This window comes from Xyrauchen texanus, chromosome 44 (genome assembly GCF_025860055.1).
Source record: "Xyrauchen texanus isolate HMW12.3.18 chromosome 44, RBS_HiC_50CHRs, whole genome shotgun sequence".
Taxonomy (NCBI): domain Eukaryota; kingdom Metazoa; phylum Chordata; class Actinopteri; order Cypriniformes; family Catostomidae; genus Xyrauchen; species Xyrauchen texanus.
In genome coordinates this window covers 6,296,357-6,315,934 of record NC_068319.1, presented here as the reverse complement: position 1 = coordinate 6,315,934, position 19,578 = coordinate 6,296,357, and the positions used below count along the sequence as shown (strand labels likewise).

General features: G+C 37.3%; 3 protein-coding genes across 4 annotated transcripts; 2 read left to right on the top strand and 1 right to left on the bottom strand.

Moving 5' to 3' along the window:
• Positions 1 to 217: 217 nt before the first annotated feature.
• On the bottom strand, positions 218 to 5,613 carry LOC127636847 (E3 ubiquitin-protein ligase MARCHF5-like). Of its 2 annotated transcripts, none has more exons than XM_052117618.1 (7): positions 5,468 to 5,613; positions 5,005 to 5,104; positions 4,723 to 4,925; positions 3,864 to 3,994; positions 2,615 to 2,798; positions 947 to 1,113; positions 218 to 854 (listed from the first exon to the last, which is right to left on the bottom strand). In XM_052117618.1, exons 2-7 carry the CDS (start codon positions 5,031 to 5,033, stop codon positions 693 to 695), a joined length of 876 nt encoding a protein of 291 aa, XP_051973578.1. In that variant the 5' UTR covers positions 5,034 to 5,104; positions 5,468 to 5,613; the 3' UTR covers positions 218 to 692. The 2 variants fall into 2 exon arrangements, with proteins under 2 accessions (XP_051973578.1, XP_051973577.1); XM_052117617.1 differs by having other exon boundaries at positions 5,005 to 5,110; positions 5,468 to 5,612.
• Positions 5,614 to 6,886: 1,273 nt separating this feature from the next.
• On the top strand, positions 6,887 to 12,455 carry actr1b (actin related protein 1B). The gene is made up of 11 exons (XM_052117048.1): positions 6,887 to 7,065; positions 7,934 to 7,998; positions 8,113 to 8,188; positions 8,713 to 8,838; positions 8,925 to 9,049; positions 9,155 to 9,371; positions 9,488 to 9,580; positions 9,696 to 9,870; positions 9,967 to 10,028; positions 10,119 to 10,159; positions 10,870 to 12,455. Exons 1-11 carry the CDS (start codon positions 7,018 to 7,020, stop codon positions 10,970 to 10,972), a joined length of 1,131 nt encoding a protein of 376 aa, XP_051973008.1. The 5' UTR covers positions 6,887 to 7,017; the 3' UTR covers positions 10,973 to 12,455.
• A 927-nt stretch (positions 12,456 to 13,382) lies between these two features.
• kctd9b (potassium channel tetramerization domain containing 9b) lies at positions 13,383 to 18,172 on the top strand. The gene is made up of 12 exons (XM_052117700.1): positions 13,383 to 13,788; positions 13,887 to 14,008; positions 14,111 to 14,154; positions 14,250 to 14,349; positions 14,508 to 14,563; positions 14,670 to 14,798; positions 15,843 to 15,910; positions 16,004 to 16,099; positions 16,223 to 16,372; positions 16,474 to 16,579; positions 16,671 to 16,804; positions 17,448 to 18,172. Exons 1-12 carry the CDS (start codon positions 13,741 to 13,743, stop codon positions 17,562 to 17,564), a joined length of 1,170 nt encoding a protein of 389 aa, XP_051973660.1. The 5' UTR covers positions 13,383 to 13,740; the 3' UTR covers positions 17,565 to 18,172.
• Positions 18,173 to 19,578: the final 1,406 nt, after the last annotated feature.

Genomic DNA, 19,578 nt, shown 5'->3' with positions numbered 1-19,578 from the left:
AATGAGAGAGAGAGAAAAAAAATAATATTTTTGTGTGAATAAGTAATTTTTTTAAAAGGCTGATTTTTGGTAGTTATCAGCCTGGTGTTTACATAAAGACCCAGTTAAGCACACATTCCCCTAAAATCCTCACTACTGTGGAAAATCTCCTGCATTACTGTGCAGCGAAAAATTAATTTCACCCACGACTTCAACTAGAAACAACCAACTTAACGGATATCTTCAAGGTCAAAGTCTCTGAATTGTTTTGTTTATTAGTCTTTTATTTGTCATCGTCTTTAAAGATCCAGTGAGAGTTATCTTTATTTAGAATCAATCAATTCACTAGCAAAATGCTTAGATAACTTTGCTGGTATATGTCTAAATAGCAGTCTAAATTAAAATGTCTTTCCTCACAAGAGACATCAGTGCACAGTGCAGTATTAATAACCTTACATTTGGCGCCATCTAATGGTTCGTTTTGCTACTACAGGCACTTTTACACCCCAACCACCAACAGTTTCTCACTGATGAGAGAATATCTGAGCCATCCTTGAATTAAATAAAGAATACGTAGCCTAATCTGTGTTTAAACACTTAATTAGGGACAAAATATAATGATTTAATCTTTAAAACATCTGTAAATATGTTGTTTTATTCTGAAAGTATACTACCCTACATTGAATTTATTGAGATTGCCCTAAGTGCATTGCTCATTCAGTGTCACTGTCATCATTGTCATCCTCAGCAACGCCGTCTACCCTTGCCTCTTGCTCAGGGTAATTCAGTATGTTTCTGTTGGACTGGATGAGGTACTGTTGCTGTTTGAAATAAACTTTCAACACTCCCTTGATCACCACAAAGGCAATGCCACCCTAGAAAAGAAAAACCCAGTCAGGCTTTGCAATTCCTCCCTTAATAATCTAACAACAGATTGCATGATAGATGCTCAGCTCTCTTGACTTACCAGAATGGTGCGCTGAAGGTTGGAAGTGACTCTGCGAAACAGGAGACGACCCACCAGGCTGGCGATAGAAGGGAACACCAGAGCACCGCACAGGGTGCGAGAGACAGAGAGATGGTCTCCTCCATAACTGCCCTCTGCTGGGGCCCGGGCCAGAGGACGCCCCATTCCTGCACAAAACACATAAATTAATAATACACTTTGAGCTATGCTGTTGTATTAAAGTTGATCTATAATACATCTTATTACTTTTATTAATCCATTTTTACAGTATGTCTCAGAAAAAAAAAATATATCAGCGTCACTTTCAGAAAAAAATGACAAAACAATTCTGTGATGCATGTATATACACTGTTGGAGCTTGTTAGTAGCAGGGTTGTAATGTGATGATATGAAACTTTCAGTAGTCGGTACCGATACCAGTTACATTTCACAGTTCTCCAATTTCGATACAACAGCAAAAATATAATAATATGGTAATGTGCTTTTGAACACTCCTTTAGCCTATTTAAAAAGTTACATTTCAATGTAAATAATAAATTAAAACAAATTTCCTTCAAGTGATTCTCAATTAAGTATGCATTGTTTAAGTGTTTTTTTTTAATAGGGTATTACTTTTTCCCCAAATCCCATGTTTTCCATTTTATTACATTTTATTCAGAATTTCATGTTTTAAAGTTTAATTTATGTCATTTTCAAAATGGTGTCTAATCAAATTAATTCCTAAAACTTGTAACAAAGGAAATTAGAACAATTAATTTTTGACATGCCATTGCACTTTTAGAACTTTTTTCAGTACAACATCACGCTTGCTTGTGATATATTGCTTAATTTATATATAATAATAATAATAATAAGTTATATATTTCTGTCATTATTTCTTTCATTTCAGGTGATGTTTTTAATGGTTGCTTCACACCTCCAGATAAGCAGTACCATGGCCCAGTGTTATCATTAAATAAAACACAAGCTCTTCCCAGTAGATTAATGCTCTGCTCTGTCATCTCATATAACACACACAGCACAGTCAGCTTCACACATGCACTATAAATCACACAGCTAACACACACTAAGACTGATTGCAGCCTTTCACAGTTTAATAATCACACTAGTACATATCATGGTGTGGCAGGGCGGAGGGCGGGGCCGGGTCGTGATTCTACACACCCGGTCCCTTATCAGGCTAATCAAGCCTCCGAGGGGGATAAAGGCTGACTGTGGAGGATAGTGCGGGAGATAGAGATCATTTATGGACATGTCCGTCGTGTGTGTGTTTGTTTAAGTTAATCCTTAAAATATTATTTATATCGTCAAGCCGGTTCTTGCGTCCTCCTTTCCATTGAACTGCTTTACACATGGTTTTAATTTAATTGAGTGTGCATTGATTTATTTTCCAAATATGTCAAATTCATGTGTGTGATCATTTGGAAACAGCTGTGTGTCAGTCACACAGCGTGCGGGTATCGATTTGAGTCGGAACTAACAGTACCACAGAAAGACTCTTTTTTTTTGGGAGGACTTTTTTATTTTAGTGTCCACTTAGTAGTAATTTTCTGTGCTAAAAAGTGCCGGGGGTTGAAGAAACACCTGACTATGTATGCAATGAAAACTATTATCTTTGAAATACATTTCCCTTTAAAATGATTAGGTTCAGCACACTTATTTACATACCAGGGACCAGCCCAGTGAAGATCTGGAGTTTGGATGAGTGTTGTTGCCATAGCCGCACCACGTAATCCTCCCAGCGAATCATTTTTCCCAGTACCAGCATAACGGGGATGGTGGGTAAACCCATGAGCAGGAACAGAGGGTCTGCACGCTCCATCACATCCAGACCCTTCTTATGACCCACCACCTACAGAGAAAAGAAAAACTTAAAAGTACTAAAAAGAGCCAGAGCGCTGAAGGGTGAGGGTCAAAAATCCCTTGTCTCTTCAGATATATCAATACATATATATATCCTTTTATATCAATATCTATCTATATTCTGTTGCTTAACTTCTTTAATAAAATGATGAATTAACTATATGCATGATCACATAATCAATTCTATTTTCTTATGCATAACTGAAATATACTTTGAATCTTATGTGTGTTGGAATGTTAACTAGTGTCTTTTAAGGAACATTCCAGAGTCTTTCTCTCTGTCCTGCCCGTAGTCTGAAGGTCCTTTGGGGATAAGCTTAGCTGTGATGAGAGGGGGCAGGGAGAATGTTAAACATATGTTCTGTGTTTGATCGTTACTTTTCTATGATTAAGTATATGGTTTAAAGTCCTATGCAATACTACCTGAATAGTAGAAGTGTGATTTTCTATTATTATTTCTTTAGGGAAGAAATGTATGTTATTTCAACCCTCTCCTCTGCCCGAGGAGTGAATATTTTATCTCTCTGTTTTGGTTTAAATGGCCTGATAATGTGTGCTCTAGCTGTCTTGTGCCCAGAGAAGGACTGTCGTTCGTCAGTGTTTTGTGTGTGCGTTTGACCTTCTACCAAGGTTTTGAACCAGGGATGCACACCAGGCCGACTCGAAGACGCCCCGCGACCATCTGCGAGGTCACTTCAGACGTAAATCTCGGGCGTGGACGACAAGTGCGCTGATTAATGTTGATAGGCCGCATAGCTGTCTATATGTTGTGACTTTATGTTCTTTTAGCCAATCAGGAGTAAAATAATGGAATGTACGTCCTTGCAAATGGTATAATTGATGTAAGATTTTGTGTAAGGTACGAGTTGGCTTTCGATCTCCTCGTGAGACTTTGTCGCTGGCTCTACCAATTTCACTGCAAACTATTCTTCAGTAAATTTTGATTCTTTAATTGAATTTCTCGACTCCTGGTTTTCTTTCTCCATATCTGGTCCGGGACATAACTGTTATACCCCTAACAGCGCCAATCCACTTCTATCCGACAGTAACGCACCTGCATAACTGTGACAGCACCATATGTAACGGCCGACCAATAGACGGTGCCCACCACGACTCCAGCTGCGGCGAATGGACTGGCCCTGGATAAGGCTCTATCAACCTGCTGGAGGGAGTAGACCAGAGGACCTAAAAGAGGGACAAACACAGTTAACACTTCTCTATGATTAAGGTGTCTCCAAATCACAGCAAAACAGAAATTAGACAGCTAACAATGTCGAAACATCATTAATTAATAGGCTCACACAAAATAATTGCATTTTTTCACATTTACTTAAATACATACAAAGCAAAGCTGTACTACAAGCATGATCAGATTAGCCAAAATATTTCAAGGAATATTTCAGGTTCAATACAATTTAAATACACAGCATATGTGACAATGTTGATTACCACAAAAATGTATTTAAACTCGTCCCTCCTTTAAAAAAAGAAAATAAAAAAAATCGAAGTTACAGTGAGGCACTTACAATGGAAGTGAATGGGGGCCAATTTTTGGAGGGTTTAAAGGCAGTAATATGACGTTTATAATTTTATAAAAGCACTATTATTTCTTCTGTTACGAAAGTTGTTTAAATTGTCATTTTTTGCGGGTTTACAACATTACGTTGTCAAGTCAAAGTTAATTCAAAATAGTACTCCACGTGACTTCAGCCAGGTGCGTGGATACCGCGGAGAATAGTGTGAAGCCTCCACACACGCTATGTCTCCGCAGTAATGCGCTCAACAAGCCATGTGATAAAATGTGCGGATTCTGCCTGTATAGTTAAAATCATTAATAAAATAAGCAATAAAGTGTAAATCTATAGCAAGTGCAAGTAAAACTACTTTCAAAAAGGTGAAGTGCAAATTATTACCCATTTTGGGGAAAACTATACTGTATTCTGTGCCACATTGTGGGCAGCTCACAGTTCCACTGCTGTTGCCCTTCTGTTTTTCATCAAGCCATCGCTGTAAGCACGCCTGATGGATCCACTTGGTACAGCCCTTACACCGGCACGGACTGACCCATTCTGCAGCACGGTCCTCTTTCTCAGTGGCAAAACACACCCAGCAGTGCCTGTCATTGGAAATTAGATAATAGGTGACCACATAATTATGATTACTGTTAAATAACACAAACGAATAGTGTAACTCACTTCTCTGGAGGTTCATCTACACTGGCCATCTTATGTTAGGTTAGATCTCGGGTCTCCAGCTCTACCATGAGTGAGCCAGGGCTGGCTCAATGTGTATCACCTGTTACTAAATATAATATATTAACATGTAGATAAATAAATAACTTATTTTTGTTCCACATTTTCACTCTGTAATATTATTGAATAAACACATACAATAAGACAGAGTAACACAAAACTAGCTGACCGTGTATAACATAATGTTTTGACATTTAGCTTTCTATACACTCAAGTTTTACTTTCAGCTACAATCTTGTATGATAGGTGTTATTTAAATTAGGTTTATTATTATTATCATTTCCATCTAGAATGACTCACTCAAACCAGCGTAACAGCCACAAAGCTCATTATTATCTCACTTTAAACAGCTGTAAACACATTAAAACTTGTACATTATTAATTGAATTAAATAGTGGGCCGTCACCTCTGCGATCCGGAATGTGTACAGTTGTGTTATTGTAGATTTAATTGTTTTCTGATCGTCTTTAAGTTTGTTGATCTCAGGCTGATTTGACACTTGCAATTTATCGGAGGATTGCGAACAACATCTTTATAAATAACAACTTCCGTAACAGACACATCCGTGTGTCAAAATAAAAGTCTCTAGCCTTGCCAAAATATTCCTTTTATAATATTAAGAAAGGCTACGTTTTTATTTGCGTAATATTTATTATTATTTTTTATTGCGATTTGTTAAAGACCTTCTGTAATTATACATTCAGTTAGATAATAATTGTATTCATAAATTTAGATTTTAAAAACTCCACCGGCATGTTTTTTGAAAATGAAGCTGTCCCAGAATCTTGATTTCTTTACAATGCTGAAAAATTCTAAAGCCAGTTACTTGTCTTATCTTTTAAACAAATTGGATTTTATATAATACAACTACAATATTTTCTTTTTTTCCCCCCTTTGTGTTGTTAATTTGTATATCAACCTTTGAGGTGTTATTCAATTTGTATATCAATGTACATGTTGTTACAATTTAAACTATAGTTTTTCTAGCAAATCAGTGCACTGGCGGGCAACTTTGGACGCTCCCGGGAGGCTATTTCCAGTCATGAAAGTGCAGCTCCTAAATACTTGAATGGAGAAAGACCAAAATCTCCAAAAAGGTTGGTCAAGTTTACGATCAAAGAACATATTCCAAATCAGCAGTAAAATCTGACAACAATGATATCATAAATGTTGCGTCTTTACCATAGATTACACTAAATAAAAATAAACATTTAAACGTTCCCGGCTTGTATAGCTAATACGCATGCGCGTTCTCGTTTGGCTCTGGACAGGCGATGTGTTTATCCAAAAGGTGATTGGCTCTTTAACCTGTAAGGCGGGACTTTCTTTTTACATCCGTTGCCCGGTGGTCGTTCCATTTTCTCCCATTCATTTTAATAGAAGTGTCCCGTCTCTGTTAAATCATCTCTGTTTAAACTTCGACGTTTTTTATTTTAAAATAAAAAGCATATAATCACTGAATTCGTGTTATTTTTTTCCTCATTCCATCTATTTCCCAATAAACAAGCCATTAAAGCAAGTTTTCTAATAATGAGCAGAAGCATGCAAAACATACATAAGAATATATAGCAATATACTAAAAAATGAAATAGCAATAAGAACGAAAAAGTTAAAGTTTTTGTTTTCAAGATCCCAAGTTTTTGAATATTCAGATCTATAATAGCGTCCTTATTTGTAATTTTTTTAGACGTCTCTCAAACTTCCATGTTGTCAAATCCCGCCTACAACATATATTTTCACATGTCTATTGGCTACTGGCGCTGTCACTCATCGCTTAGTCAGGTCGGTTTGATTGTCTCCCTGCTGCACCGTTAGGTTCGGTTGACGCTTCACCGCTCAGCCTGTGGTTTACTGCCAAATCAACGACGGGTTTTTTATTTACATGAACAGAAAATCGTAAACTTGTGCTTCTTGCGAACGAGTTGATCGAAAAACGCATCCAAGAGTAGGCTGATAATGGAGTCGTATGATATTATAGCCAACCAGCCGGTTGTGATTGATAATGTGAGTATGATGTCAGCCCTTCCACACCCAGAGTGTGCTAACAAGCTAAAGCTAATACCATTGTGACAAAGCAAAGATTAGATTATTTTATTAATTTTATAATATTTTCCATTCTGTGCACAGTCTAGTGCAGGTACAAAGAGTCCAATTGACTCCATCATGTAAAGCACAACAGCCTTTAGGGGGAATTTCGTGTTATTGCATTATTGTCAGTTGTTCGCCGCTCAGTAGCTGTGCCATTTATTCAGCGGTGCTTTGCTTTCATCATTCAGACTTTTCAATTAACGGTTTCAAAATAGTCATATCGATTACATACCGCAAGATGCATGGTTGTCAAAGCGTATCTGTCAAATAATACGATGGATTTTAATCATTGTTTCGAAGATGTCTGGCTCTGACCCCACCTTATATTTACAGCCATATTCATAGCATGCATTAATTTGTATAATTTGATGAGAATAAAAACTATTCGGATGGAGAACTTGTAAGACTCGTTAGTTTATCAGAATTAGGATTGGACCCTGCAGTTGTCATGACGTGTATATGATTGTCACTTTGATAGACTCTTTAGGCATTTGGAATAAATTGTGAAAACTACGAAAATATGTCAGTGATATCTAAGGGATCAGTTGGGAAGTGTAACTGTTCTTGAGTCTTTAGATTCTTGTAGATTTATTGTTGCTCCCTGAAGCTCTGTCTCATGACTCAAGCTCAAACAAGGAGCGTTCAGACGAGAACATGACATGATTCATTTTACAACACATTCAGTGTTTGCGTTTCAACTTTATTTTGAACCACCTACCTTTATAGTAGGCCATATTCTAAACACACTTCTCTATGTCTTTATATGTCCTATTTTCTCCTACAGGGTTCTGGTGTTATTAAGGCTGGCTTTGCTGGAGATCAGATCCCTAAATACTGTTTCCCAAATTAGTAAGTCTTTATTTTATTGATTTCCCTTCATAGGTTTACTTATGGTGAACGGTAGCTTGTGTGTAAGGCATTGTGCTAAAGTATTTGCTTGAATTTTGTATTTTCTTTTTTAAGTGTTGGGCGACCCAAACATGTTCGGGTGATGGCTGGTGCCCTTGAGGGGGATCTTTTTATTGGACCTAAAGCAGAGGTAAACCAGTTTTAAGCATTGCATCTCCATTCAGTATCTGAGATGTTTTTATTAAGATACTTTATGGGATGAATCTTGATTTTATGTTGTCTTTAAGGGGTAGTTCACCCAAAAATGTATAAGTTTCTCTCTTTTACTGAACACAAATGAAGACTTATATTTCTTAATAAATATTTCAGCTCTGTTAGTCCTTTCAATGCAAGTGAATAGTGACCAGAACTTTGAAGGTCCATAAAGCACATAAAGGCAGCATAAAAGTAATCCATGAGACTCCAGTGGTTAAATCCATGTCTTAAGAAGAGGTATGACAGGTGTGGTTAGAAACAGATCAATATTTAAGTCCTTTTAACTATAAATCTGGGATGACATGAGGGTGAGTCAATGATGAGAGAATTGTCATTTTTGTGTGAACTATCCCTTTAAGATGCGTTATAATAATGTGAAAGCACAATGTGGTCTTTTTCATATATATATATATATATATATATGTGTCCTCATTCTCTGTATATCTGTTGTCCATGCAGGAACACAGGGGACTGCTGTCTGTGCGATATCCTATGGAACACGGTATTGTGAAGGACTGGAATGATATGGAGCGCATCTGGCAGTATGTGTATTCAAAGGAACAGCTGCAGACCTTCTCTGAGGAGGTGTGGACATAATTGATATTTGGATTTGCTAAGGTCTTGCAATTTTTTTATTCCTTAGAGAGGTTAATTCTCCTTTTACCTTTCAGCATCCTGTACTACTGACTGAAGCACCACTGAACCCCAGTAAAAATCGTGAACGGGCAGCAGAGGTTTTCTTTGAGACCTTCAACGTACCAGCACTCTTTATCTCCATGCAAGCAGTGCTTAGTTTGTGAGTTTAGAGTTTTGTATTACCTACCTCCCTCTTCCAGGGATCCTGCATTGTTTTCCTTGGCAAATTCATGTCCCTCATACAAGCGTATTTCATTCCTCACAGATATGCCACAGGCCGAACCACGGGTGTGGTCCTGGATGCTGGTGATGGGGTGACACATGCTGTCCCCATATACGAGGGATTCGCTATCCCACATTCCATCATGCGTGTGGACATTGCTGGACGTGACGTCTCCCGATACCTCCGCCTGCTTCTGCGCAAGGAAGGCTATGATTTCCACACTTCTGCAGAGTTTGAGGTCGTGCGCACCATCAAAGAGGTATGATGCTCAACATCTGGGTTTATTGGAATTTCGGAACATCTCATCTTGTACATCGCAAAAGCATTACAAAAGTGGCCACTGTGCGAACAGTGTTTTGTTTTATTGTTTTCCAGAGAGCTTGCTACCTTTCTCTCAACCCTCAGAAGGATGAAACTCTAGAAACAGAGAAAGCACAATACACTCTTCCTGATGGAAGCACTCTAGATGTAAGTAAAATAATATGGTATCATGGTTATATTGACATTTACTGGGGCTTCAGGTTTTATTTGATTTGTTATTTTACAGATTGTTTTAATAACAGCTGTTTTCTGTCTCCTGCAGATTGGCCCAGCGCGTTTCAGGGCTCCTGAGCTTCTCTTCAGGCCTGATCTGATTGGAGATGAGAGTGAGGGTATTCATGAAGTGTTGGCTTTCGCCATTCAGAAGTCAGACATGGATCTGCGACGCACCCTTTTCTCAAACATAGTGCTTTCTGGTGGCTCAACACTCCTTAAAGGTAGAGTAAACATACTAATCATTGGTTAGAAAAAAAACTTAATCTATCTCATTTCTCCAGCAAATGACAAACCTGAACCTTTCCTCTTCCTTGCAGGTTTTGGAGACAGGTTGTTAAGTGAAGTGAAGAAACTTGCACCCAAAGATGTTAAAATAAAGGTGACTATGTCTTATCTAAGAAATGATTGCTTAATGTTTTGTTTCTGTGTATGAGCACAATGTGTAGTAACATTGTTGTCCGCATTTCAGATATCGGCACCACAGGAGAGACTTTATTCCACATGGATAGGGTAAGATCAAAGTACAATCTTTTGAACTTACACGTGAACACAGACACTTCAGGTGCAAGTTTGATTTTTTTTGTCTAGTTACATTAGAATATGTGTCAGATCATAAGTATGCATTGCATTCTCAAAGTTGCCACAAGGGGCACTGTAGCAAGATGACCAGTAGTGTGAACTATCCGCTCTTACGGTGAGTATTCTGTTAAGTCACTTACTGTCATGGCGTAGCAGTTTGAAGAGAATATTGCTGAGCAACTAAGCTAAAGTAAATATATTTAGAGTAACTTACCGGAATAATAACACATCCAGTTTAATGGTACAGGCGTTTGAAGGTTACAGTATCGCCCCATTGAGTTCTGAGGATTGTTCCCGCAAGAATGTGTGTTAAGCATGTTCATGTACTTGTGTATTTCAGTATATTTCAGCCTTTAATGTTACCAAATATGTATACAAAATTGCTGAAATGAAATAAGCAGTTATTTTACACAATATCTCAAAATTCTCAAAATAAGTATTTGGAAAACAGAAAATGCACACTATCCATATCATTGAAGGCTGTTGGTAAATTCTAGCAGTTTGACCACTTATTTTAATGGACACAGTTCTAAAAATCTATAAAAATTGTCAAATACTGATCAATTAATCAGCCTGCCAATATCAACTTTCAATTGTATTTTATGGTGGTGTTGCAACTTTTCCCATCATACTTCATATAGGGGATCTATCCTGGCATCACTCGACACCTTTAAGAAGATGTGGGTCTCCAAGAAGGAATACGAAGAAGATCGTGCCCGTGCCATCCACAGGAAGACATTTTAAATGGGGGTAAAGGCTGCAGACTCCCTCATCTCTGCGGTTTCACCTCCCTCTCCTCTCTCGCTTGGCCTCCTTCTGTTCCTCTTGACAACCCCCCAGCCCGGGCCTCCAATCTGCAGCTAGGCATGCCTACGGTGTCCACCTGCCCAGCTCTGGTACGGACACCTGCCGGGAGTGGAGCAAGGTTTGGCCAGGCATTCCTCGTCCGCACCCATTTAAGCCCATCAAACACCAAAAATATATTTTCAGGGCATCAGTCAATACTGTTAACTATTGTTTCATTTGAGGCTTGTGCTTAAAATCAGTGCTTAAATATTTATTACGCTATTTACCCTGCCCTTTATGATATTGTCATATCTATTCTAATGAAACATGAAGGTGAATGTTTTAATCTGTTTTAAGAATTTATTTCCAAAACTGAACATATCTGCAATTTTCTTATATTTCACAAGTAGATGACATCATGTCAAAGTCAAAATAGTATTTTTATCTTTATTCATTTGACTTTGCTTGTTATTGTTTTTGGGGTGTTAATGACAAAGATAAACTATAGATAAAGGCATCGCTCACCACTACAACAATTCACTGTAATGGACACTACTGTGTTTGCTGTTTGTACCCTCCCCCCTTGATTGTTTTAAGGCTGAAACCACTCAAGCTCAAGGGAACTACATGTATACTTAAATACGAATTAGACAGTAGGTAGCTAGATTTATTGCTGCTTAAAAATTTTGACAAGTGTTATTCTTCGTATACAGCACATTAACGTGGAACCATCGGTTTATACGAAGGGCAGAGTGTATGGAACGTCTTTGGGTTCTGCTGTTTACTGACTTTTTGTTTATACGTTGCTTTCCAAGAATTCAGTTTATCAGCTTTAAGTTATAGAGCGTAAGTATGTTGTTTCATCGATTATGTCTCAAGTTACCGCACAGATATTGACTTGATGCAAGCATTGGCCCTTTTGCAGTAGGCATAGCTGGAATAAATCAGTCCACTGAACGTTTTACTGCATTTCCCATTCATCTAGTGCTCATTCTGTCATTTCAAAAAGTAGAGCATTTGACTGAATCTTTAATTAAATCGTCCAGTGAGTGTCTTGGAATTTATAAGGCTTTTATGTTGCCATACGACACGTCATCATTGTGGCACTGTTCCAGTGTAAATTCAGATTCTCCCCAAATTCCAGATTAGTGCATGAAATCAACTGAATGACTGAGATTGTGTGTTTCAATGTAAAATCTAATTTAACCTGGATATATAGGGCAGAGGGTGGCCAACTGGATTTAGAAGCTAATGGCTCTTCTGGCACTATTATTTCTTAGTCTAGTGCTTGTTGAAAGAGAACTGCTCTATAATGGGATTGGTAGCAGGGTTGCTTTTGAGTCCAATTTGTCCAACCTAAGATTTGCCTTACTCCAATGTCATCATTGGAAAGTCAGAGCATCTTGGTTGCTTTTTTTTTTTTTTTTACTATATAGAAAAATCACAAGCCTTGTGTACAGTGGATTGCTATTCAAAAATGTTTTTAAAAAAACAACAACAAAAAAGGATTTAAATGTACAAACCTGTTTTATTCAATTGTTGCTTTTTCTTTTAATTTTGTAAAATCCGTATGATAAATAAATTAATGCTGTCTGAAACAAGTTTTTTTTCTTCTGTCCATCATGCAAACCCACCACACAATCCAAATAGTCTTGAGTCTGTGCATATGTGTTGATGTTGTAATAGTGTTTTTTAACACTGCTGGCACTTTGCCACATTTAGATGACGCGACTTTGTGGCAGTAAAAAAAGAAATATATATTTAAATCTAAACCTAGAGTCATATATATCTCCTATAATTGGAGTAATTTTGTCTGTGTTTTGTCTTATTGGAGAGATATGTCTATAAAAGTTAATCCCATTAAGCTATTAATTACTATGATTTGTATTCGACATACAAATACATACTCGCATCAAAAACCTCTATACAATGGTTAAAAAAAGCATCCTACATAGGAATCGAAGACGAATACGATTAGTCCTTTGTGACCAGCGCAGAGAAAGGTAACAAGTACCATGTGACAACGTCGTCAACATTCTGCTTTACTTGCGGATATTCGAATTTGTATGAATTAATAATGACATTGAGGAACTTTAATAGGTATTAAATTAAAACAGTGAAGAGTTAAAAAAATATATATATATATATATATAATTATTTTTGGCGCAACGTATCTGACGACTACTGGTACAAAATTGAAGGGGAGAAATTGGAACGGCCAACGGATGTAGCAAAGGAAGTCCCGCCTTACAGGTAAACGAGCCAATCACCATTTAGATATAGACATCGCCTGTCAATCAACTAGAGAATGCGCGTGCGCATTAGCTGAACTAGCCTAACATAGTGTGTTTTTTTGTGATTTGATGCACAATTTATGATATTACTGGTGTCAGATTTTACTGATGGTTTTAAATGTGTTTTTTACAGTAATCTTGGCCAACCGTTTTGTAGATTTTAGTTTTTCCCCATTCAAGTAGTTGGTACCTGTACTTTATGCCGCTTGTTTACACAGAAAAATAGCTGCCAGGGAGGATTCCAAAAATGGCAGAAGGGAGGACTGACTTGCCTTGAAAAAAACTTCGTCCCAGTCTAAGAACGTCACTACGCTCTATTTTCGAAATAGCTGATTGGCTGAAGTCATGACGGAAGTAAATAGGAAATGCTTTGATACTTTACAGTAAGGTGGAGATTAAAACAACAAAAATAGACACTTCACAGCTCTAATTATGAGGAGAGTCACACTGTTTGTAAATGGAACTACGCACAATGGCAAGGTAAGTGTGTTTTTTTTGTATCTAAAATCTTTCTATTATAGAATATTTTGTGTAGATAAATTGCAGGTTGTGGCTAATGAAATTGTTTTTAAAATCAGGTGGTGGCAGTTTATGGAACTCTGGCTGATCTACTGTCAGTTGGAAGCACAAAATTTGGAATAAAAGCTGCAAATATATACAATGGCAAAGGGGGTCTTATTGATGATATAGCCCTCATAAGGTAAGAAGCATAACATGGTATTCTGCAGTAATCATCTTATATATATGTGTGTGTGTTCTGTGTATCAGAAACGTGAATATTTGGTGTACGTTCTTAAAACAGAGATGATGATGTCCTGTATATATCGGAAGGAGACTCTTTTGTTGGTGAGTTTTAAGTTATGTGTCTTTCACACTGATTTGGCCTATTAGCTCTGCCTTTATTTGCCTTAATTTTGCCTTAATTTAACCATGTTCAACAGATCCACCAAATAATCCAGAGAGTCTGCAGGAGTTTCACTCATGGGCACACACAGATTGGATAACTCTAAATGTAGGAGGCCGACGCTTCACTACCACACGGTAATCCAACTGCACACAAATCAATCAACATTCCCTAATCCTATAAACTGTAATCATAATCTATAAACCATCAACCAACTACATGTAAATCCATCAAATATGCTCTGCAGCTGTGCTAAATGTGATGCATCATTTATATTTTTCCTACAATTTTCCAGGAGTACTTTGGTCAAAGAACCAGAGAGCATGTTGGCCCACATGTTCAGAGACAAGGGTGAGGACTGAACCAATCTTTTTTTATTTCTTCATTGTTCAAAATCTGTGATCTCATTTGGTGATCCATGCATCTAATCTGTGTAATTGCATTTATTGTTTGGCAGATATTTGGGGAAACAAACAGGATGAGCAGGGGGCATATCTTATAGACCGCAGTCCGGATTACTTTGAGCCCATATTAAACTACCTAAGACATGGCCAACTCATTATCAATGATGGGATTAATATACTGGGTAAGCATATAGAGGCATGTAGATGTTTTCTAACGCAAATGAAGATGTAAAATAATAATAATATTTTATTTTAGATATATAATATTATAAATAAATCTCTATATATTTTTAAATTATGATAACATACAACAGTAAATAAAAATGTATAATGTTATAGTACAATTTTAATAATATTTTATATATAATATTTAAAATAATAATATTCCTTTTTTAAATAATAAAAGTATATAAAATTGTACAGTATATGTATTATATTATAATACAATTTTAATAATAATATTAAAATGTTTAATATTTTATTAAAATTATATGTATTTTCGTATAAAAAAACTAATATTTTATTAAATAATTGTATTTTATTTATTATTATTTATGTATTTATATTTGTCATATTTCAGGTTTTCATTACCAATTTCCACCCTCTCTGTTTTTGCTACTGTACCTTTAAGGCATGTTCAAGAAATTTTCTGGGTTCAATAAAAGTTCAACTCAATCAATTGTATTTGTGGCTAATGTTGATTACCACAAAAATAATTTTGACCCGTCCCTCCTTTTCTTAAAAAAAAAAAAAAGGAGAAAATGGAGGTTACAGTGAGGCACTTACAATGGAAGTGAATGGGGCCAATTTTTGGTGGGTTATAGGCAGAAATGTTTATTGTACTATTTTATAAAAGTTAATTCTTCTGTTAAAACTTGTGTATTGTTTGAGCTATACATTTTTTTATTACTTTTTTACCTTTTGCTGTTATATCGTCATAGCAACAATGTTGTAAATTTGGATATAACTTTACACAGAAAAGTTAAGCAATTTAATCACAACTAAAATCATGTTAACACACATTGTTTACGTCTTATGGCTATACTTTTGAAAAAGTGAGTATTTTAATGTTTACGGATTGGCCCCATTCACTTCCATTGTAAGTTCCTCACAGTAACTTTAATATATATTGAACCCAGAATATTCCTTTAATCAACCTGTGTTATCATTGGCTAACCTCTTTGCAATTGAAATGGGTCACAATATGAAGTATAATTTTTTTCCAGGTGTGCTTGAAGAAGCTCGTTTCTTTGGGATTGAGCGTCTCGCTGAACAACTTGAAGGTGTTATTAAGGTAAGAAAATCAAACGTTCTCAATATGAGTATTATATCTGAATCATATAATATTAAGAATAAGAATGATAGCCACCATTCCCTCCTGCCCCAGAATTCCCTGCCTCCTGATGACCACTCGCCCATCTCCCGAAAAGAATTTGTGCGTTTCTTGCTCGCCACGCCAACTAAATCAGAACTACGCTGTCAGGTATTATGCAACTGGATATTTCCACTTAATGATCTGTGAACCGTTCATGCAACCATTCTTAAGGTCAACTGTATATGTCTTCTATTGTGTATTTACCTCTCACTTTTGGTCTTATCCTCTCAGGGCCTGAATTTCAGTGGTGCCGATCTCTCACGTCTTGACCTGCGTTATATCAACTTCAAGATGGCCAACCTTAGCCACTGTAACCTCACACATGCCAACCTCTGTGGTACCAACCTGGAAAGGGCAGATCTTTCTAATGCCAATCTGGATGTAAGCATGTCTTTTTTTTTCTGTAAAACGTTACAATGATTTGTCCTACCATGTATAGCTATGGCTCTGACGTAATCTTTATTTTGTATTTATCTTCCCAGGGTGCCAATTTACAGGGTGTGAAAATGCTTTGCACCAATGCAGAAGGGGCGTCTCTTAAAGGCTGCAATTTTGAAGATCCTGCTGGACTTAAAGCAAATCTAGAGGGTAAAACCAGAGCATGGTTGACAAGCGGATTGCAGTTATGTTTTGCATTTTAAGACTTCAGTCTAATGTTTATTATTGTGATGCCTCACAGGTGCCAATCTAAAGGGGGTGGATATGGAGGGCAGTCAGATGACGGGGATAAACCTCCGTGTTGCCACGCTGAAGAATGCCAAACTCAAAAACTGTAACCTACGGGGTGCAACTTTGGCAGGGACTGACTTAGAAGTAACTGAATTATTATGTTTCAAATCCATTCTGTAGTTTGTATTGGTGTTTGCTTAGACAAGCATCCCTGCAGTAGTACTATTGCTCATATTTTGGGTTTGGAATTTAAACAAACCACTGTCCCACATGTATCCCTTGCCTTTTTATTAACAAACACATGTCATGGGGCCTGGGTAACTCTGCGAGTATTGACACTGGCTACCACCCCTGGAGTTGCAAGTTCGAATCCAGGGCATGCTGAATGACTCCAGCCAGGTCTCCTAAGCAACCAAATTGGCCCAGTTGCTAGGGAGGGTAGAGTCACATGGGGTAACCTCCTCGTGGTCATAATTAGTGGTTCTCGCTCTCAATGGGACGTGTGGTAAGTTGTGCGTTGATCACGGAGAGTAGCATTAGCCTCCACGTGCTGTGAGTCTCCATGATGTCATGCACAGTGAGCCACGTGATAAGATGCGCGGATTGACTGTCTCAGAAGCAAAGGCAACTGAGACTTGTCCTTCGCCACCCAGATTGAGGTGAGTAACCACACCACCATGAGGACCTACTAAGTAGTGGGAATTGGGCATTCCAAATTGGGGAGAAAAGGGAATAAAAAAAACAAACATCATGTCTTTTTCACTTATTTATTTTTTTGATCACGCAGAACTGTGACCTGTCTGGATGTGACCTTCAAGAGGCAAACCTGCGAGGCTCAAACGTTAAAGGGGCCATTTTTGAGGAGATGTTGACCCCGCTGCACATGTCTCAGAGTGTCAGATAGCCACATTCACTCACTGCTGTCCCTCTTTAATGCGTCTTGACTGACTGATACTGCATCCTCTTCAAAGAGCAGCTTTAATAAAACCTACCTGCAAACTTATTGACTGTTACGTGACCTTGATCATATCAATATTATGTTAATCTGCTGTCTACTGTTGCCTAAAGAGCATTTGTTTGGATTTATCTATCTATTGATTACTCAATGCGGAGCACACAATTGTAATTTGACAAGTTGGTTTAACAAGAACATTTAACTTGGAATAAAAAGTGCAAGCTTGTGTTTTCGAATGTAATATTCTTTTTTTTATATTTGTGCAAAGTCTCTAAATGCATCACTGCTGGTCTGTGAAATGAGCATCTGATGTTTGTGATTCTGCTTTTCCTGGCTTGCAATTGTATACATTTCATATGTGTTATGTTGTTTGCTAAGTTCACTGTTATGTGGCTTTTGTCTTGACTGTGCTGCATGCAAGTTAGCAGACTTTTAAATAAAAAAAACTTGAAAATGTAGCCATTTTACAGGTTCACTGTTACAATAGTGTTAGCCAGGAACCTGCTGGTTTTGTATCATCTGTACTGTTGAGACCCAATAAAGCCAAACACTGGAAATGAGAGCAAATCCTGCAAGATTTTATGACATTTCATGCTGTTTTAACAGTTTATATTTCCAAACCCAACTGCACTCCACTGTTTTAGCACACAAAGGAAAGCTGTCATTTTATTAATAACTCTTTATTGATTGCAAGACTTCTTTTAGCTACAGGATTAGAAGATGCTGTTGAGCTAGAATCTGCTATTATAGACGTTTTTATTAGGCATTCATGTACACTGGGAGACAAATAGATTAAATTTTCTCTATATAATAACTCATTATGTTAAAGGGATAGTTCACTCAAAAATGAAATTATGCATGCTATCCCTGATGTGTCTGACTTTCTTTCTTCTGCTGAATAAAAATGAAGATTTTTAGAGGAATATCTCAGCTCTTTAGGTCCAAACAATGCAAGTGAATGGTGACCAGATCTCCAAAAGCTAAAAAAACGAGATCAAGTCAGAATAAAAGTAATCCATAAGTCTCCAGTGGTTGAATCAATGTCTTCTGAAGCAATCCAGTTGGTTTGGGGTGAGAACAGACCAAAATGGAACTTACTGTACATCTTGACAGTCTCCTTGGTGATCATGATTTCAAGATCGATTACACTTTCTATAGTGCCATCTAGCGCTCTGTGCATGTGTAAAGAACTAGGAAGTATAATCGAGAAAAGACGACGAGATGTAAAGTGAAAAAGGAGTTACGTTTTGGTCTGTTCTCACCCAAAACCAACAGGATCACTTAAAAAGTCTTATAGATTACTTTTAAGCTGACTTTATCTCCTTTTTGGGGTCCAGGTCACAATTCACTTGCATTGTGTGGACCTTCAGAGCTAAAAAATATTTGTTTGTGTTCAGCAGAAGAAAGTCACACACACGTGGCATGAGGGTGAGTAAATCATGACAGAATTTTAATTTTTGGGTGGATTGGCCCTTTAAATGATGAATATCAAATGTAAAAGAAATTTGACTTACAGTAGCATAACACTTTGTCAATGCAATTTTGCAGTGCCAAAACAACTCATTAATCACAGACCTGCTGTAGGCAACTTGCCAATTCATGGTACAGCCTAATATATTGTTAAAGATTTTAGCTCATTTAAAACTGAACTCATTTGAGGAAACAGGTACCATCTCGCAGTCTGGATGGTGAAAAAGACTTACCAATAAACCCAACAAATTCTGCCAGTACATTAATCCACTAGCAGGGGGCAGTAGTGTCTATTTCCACAGTGTACATCTTGGGTTCACCATTTAGCAATACGGCAGATGTTTAGTTGTACACCTTCTTAGAGGAACTTTAGCCACTGTAGGTGAGTAGTTCATCACGGCACATTACTGATGTGGCAGACCGTGAAATCTGTTCTCCAGGATGTCCTGCCAAGGTGATTGATTGGATTGAGTATATGGAAAAACCATTGACA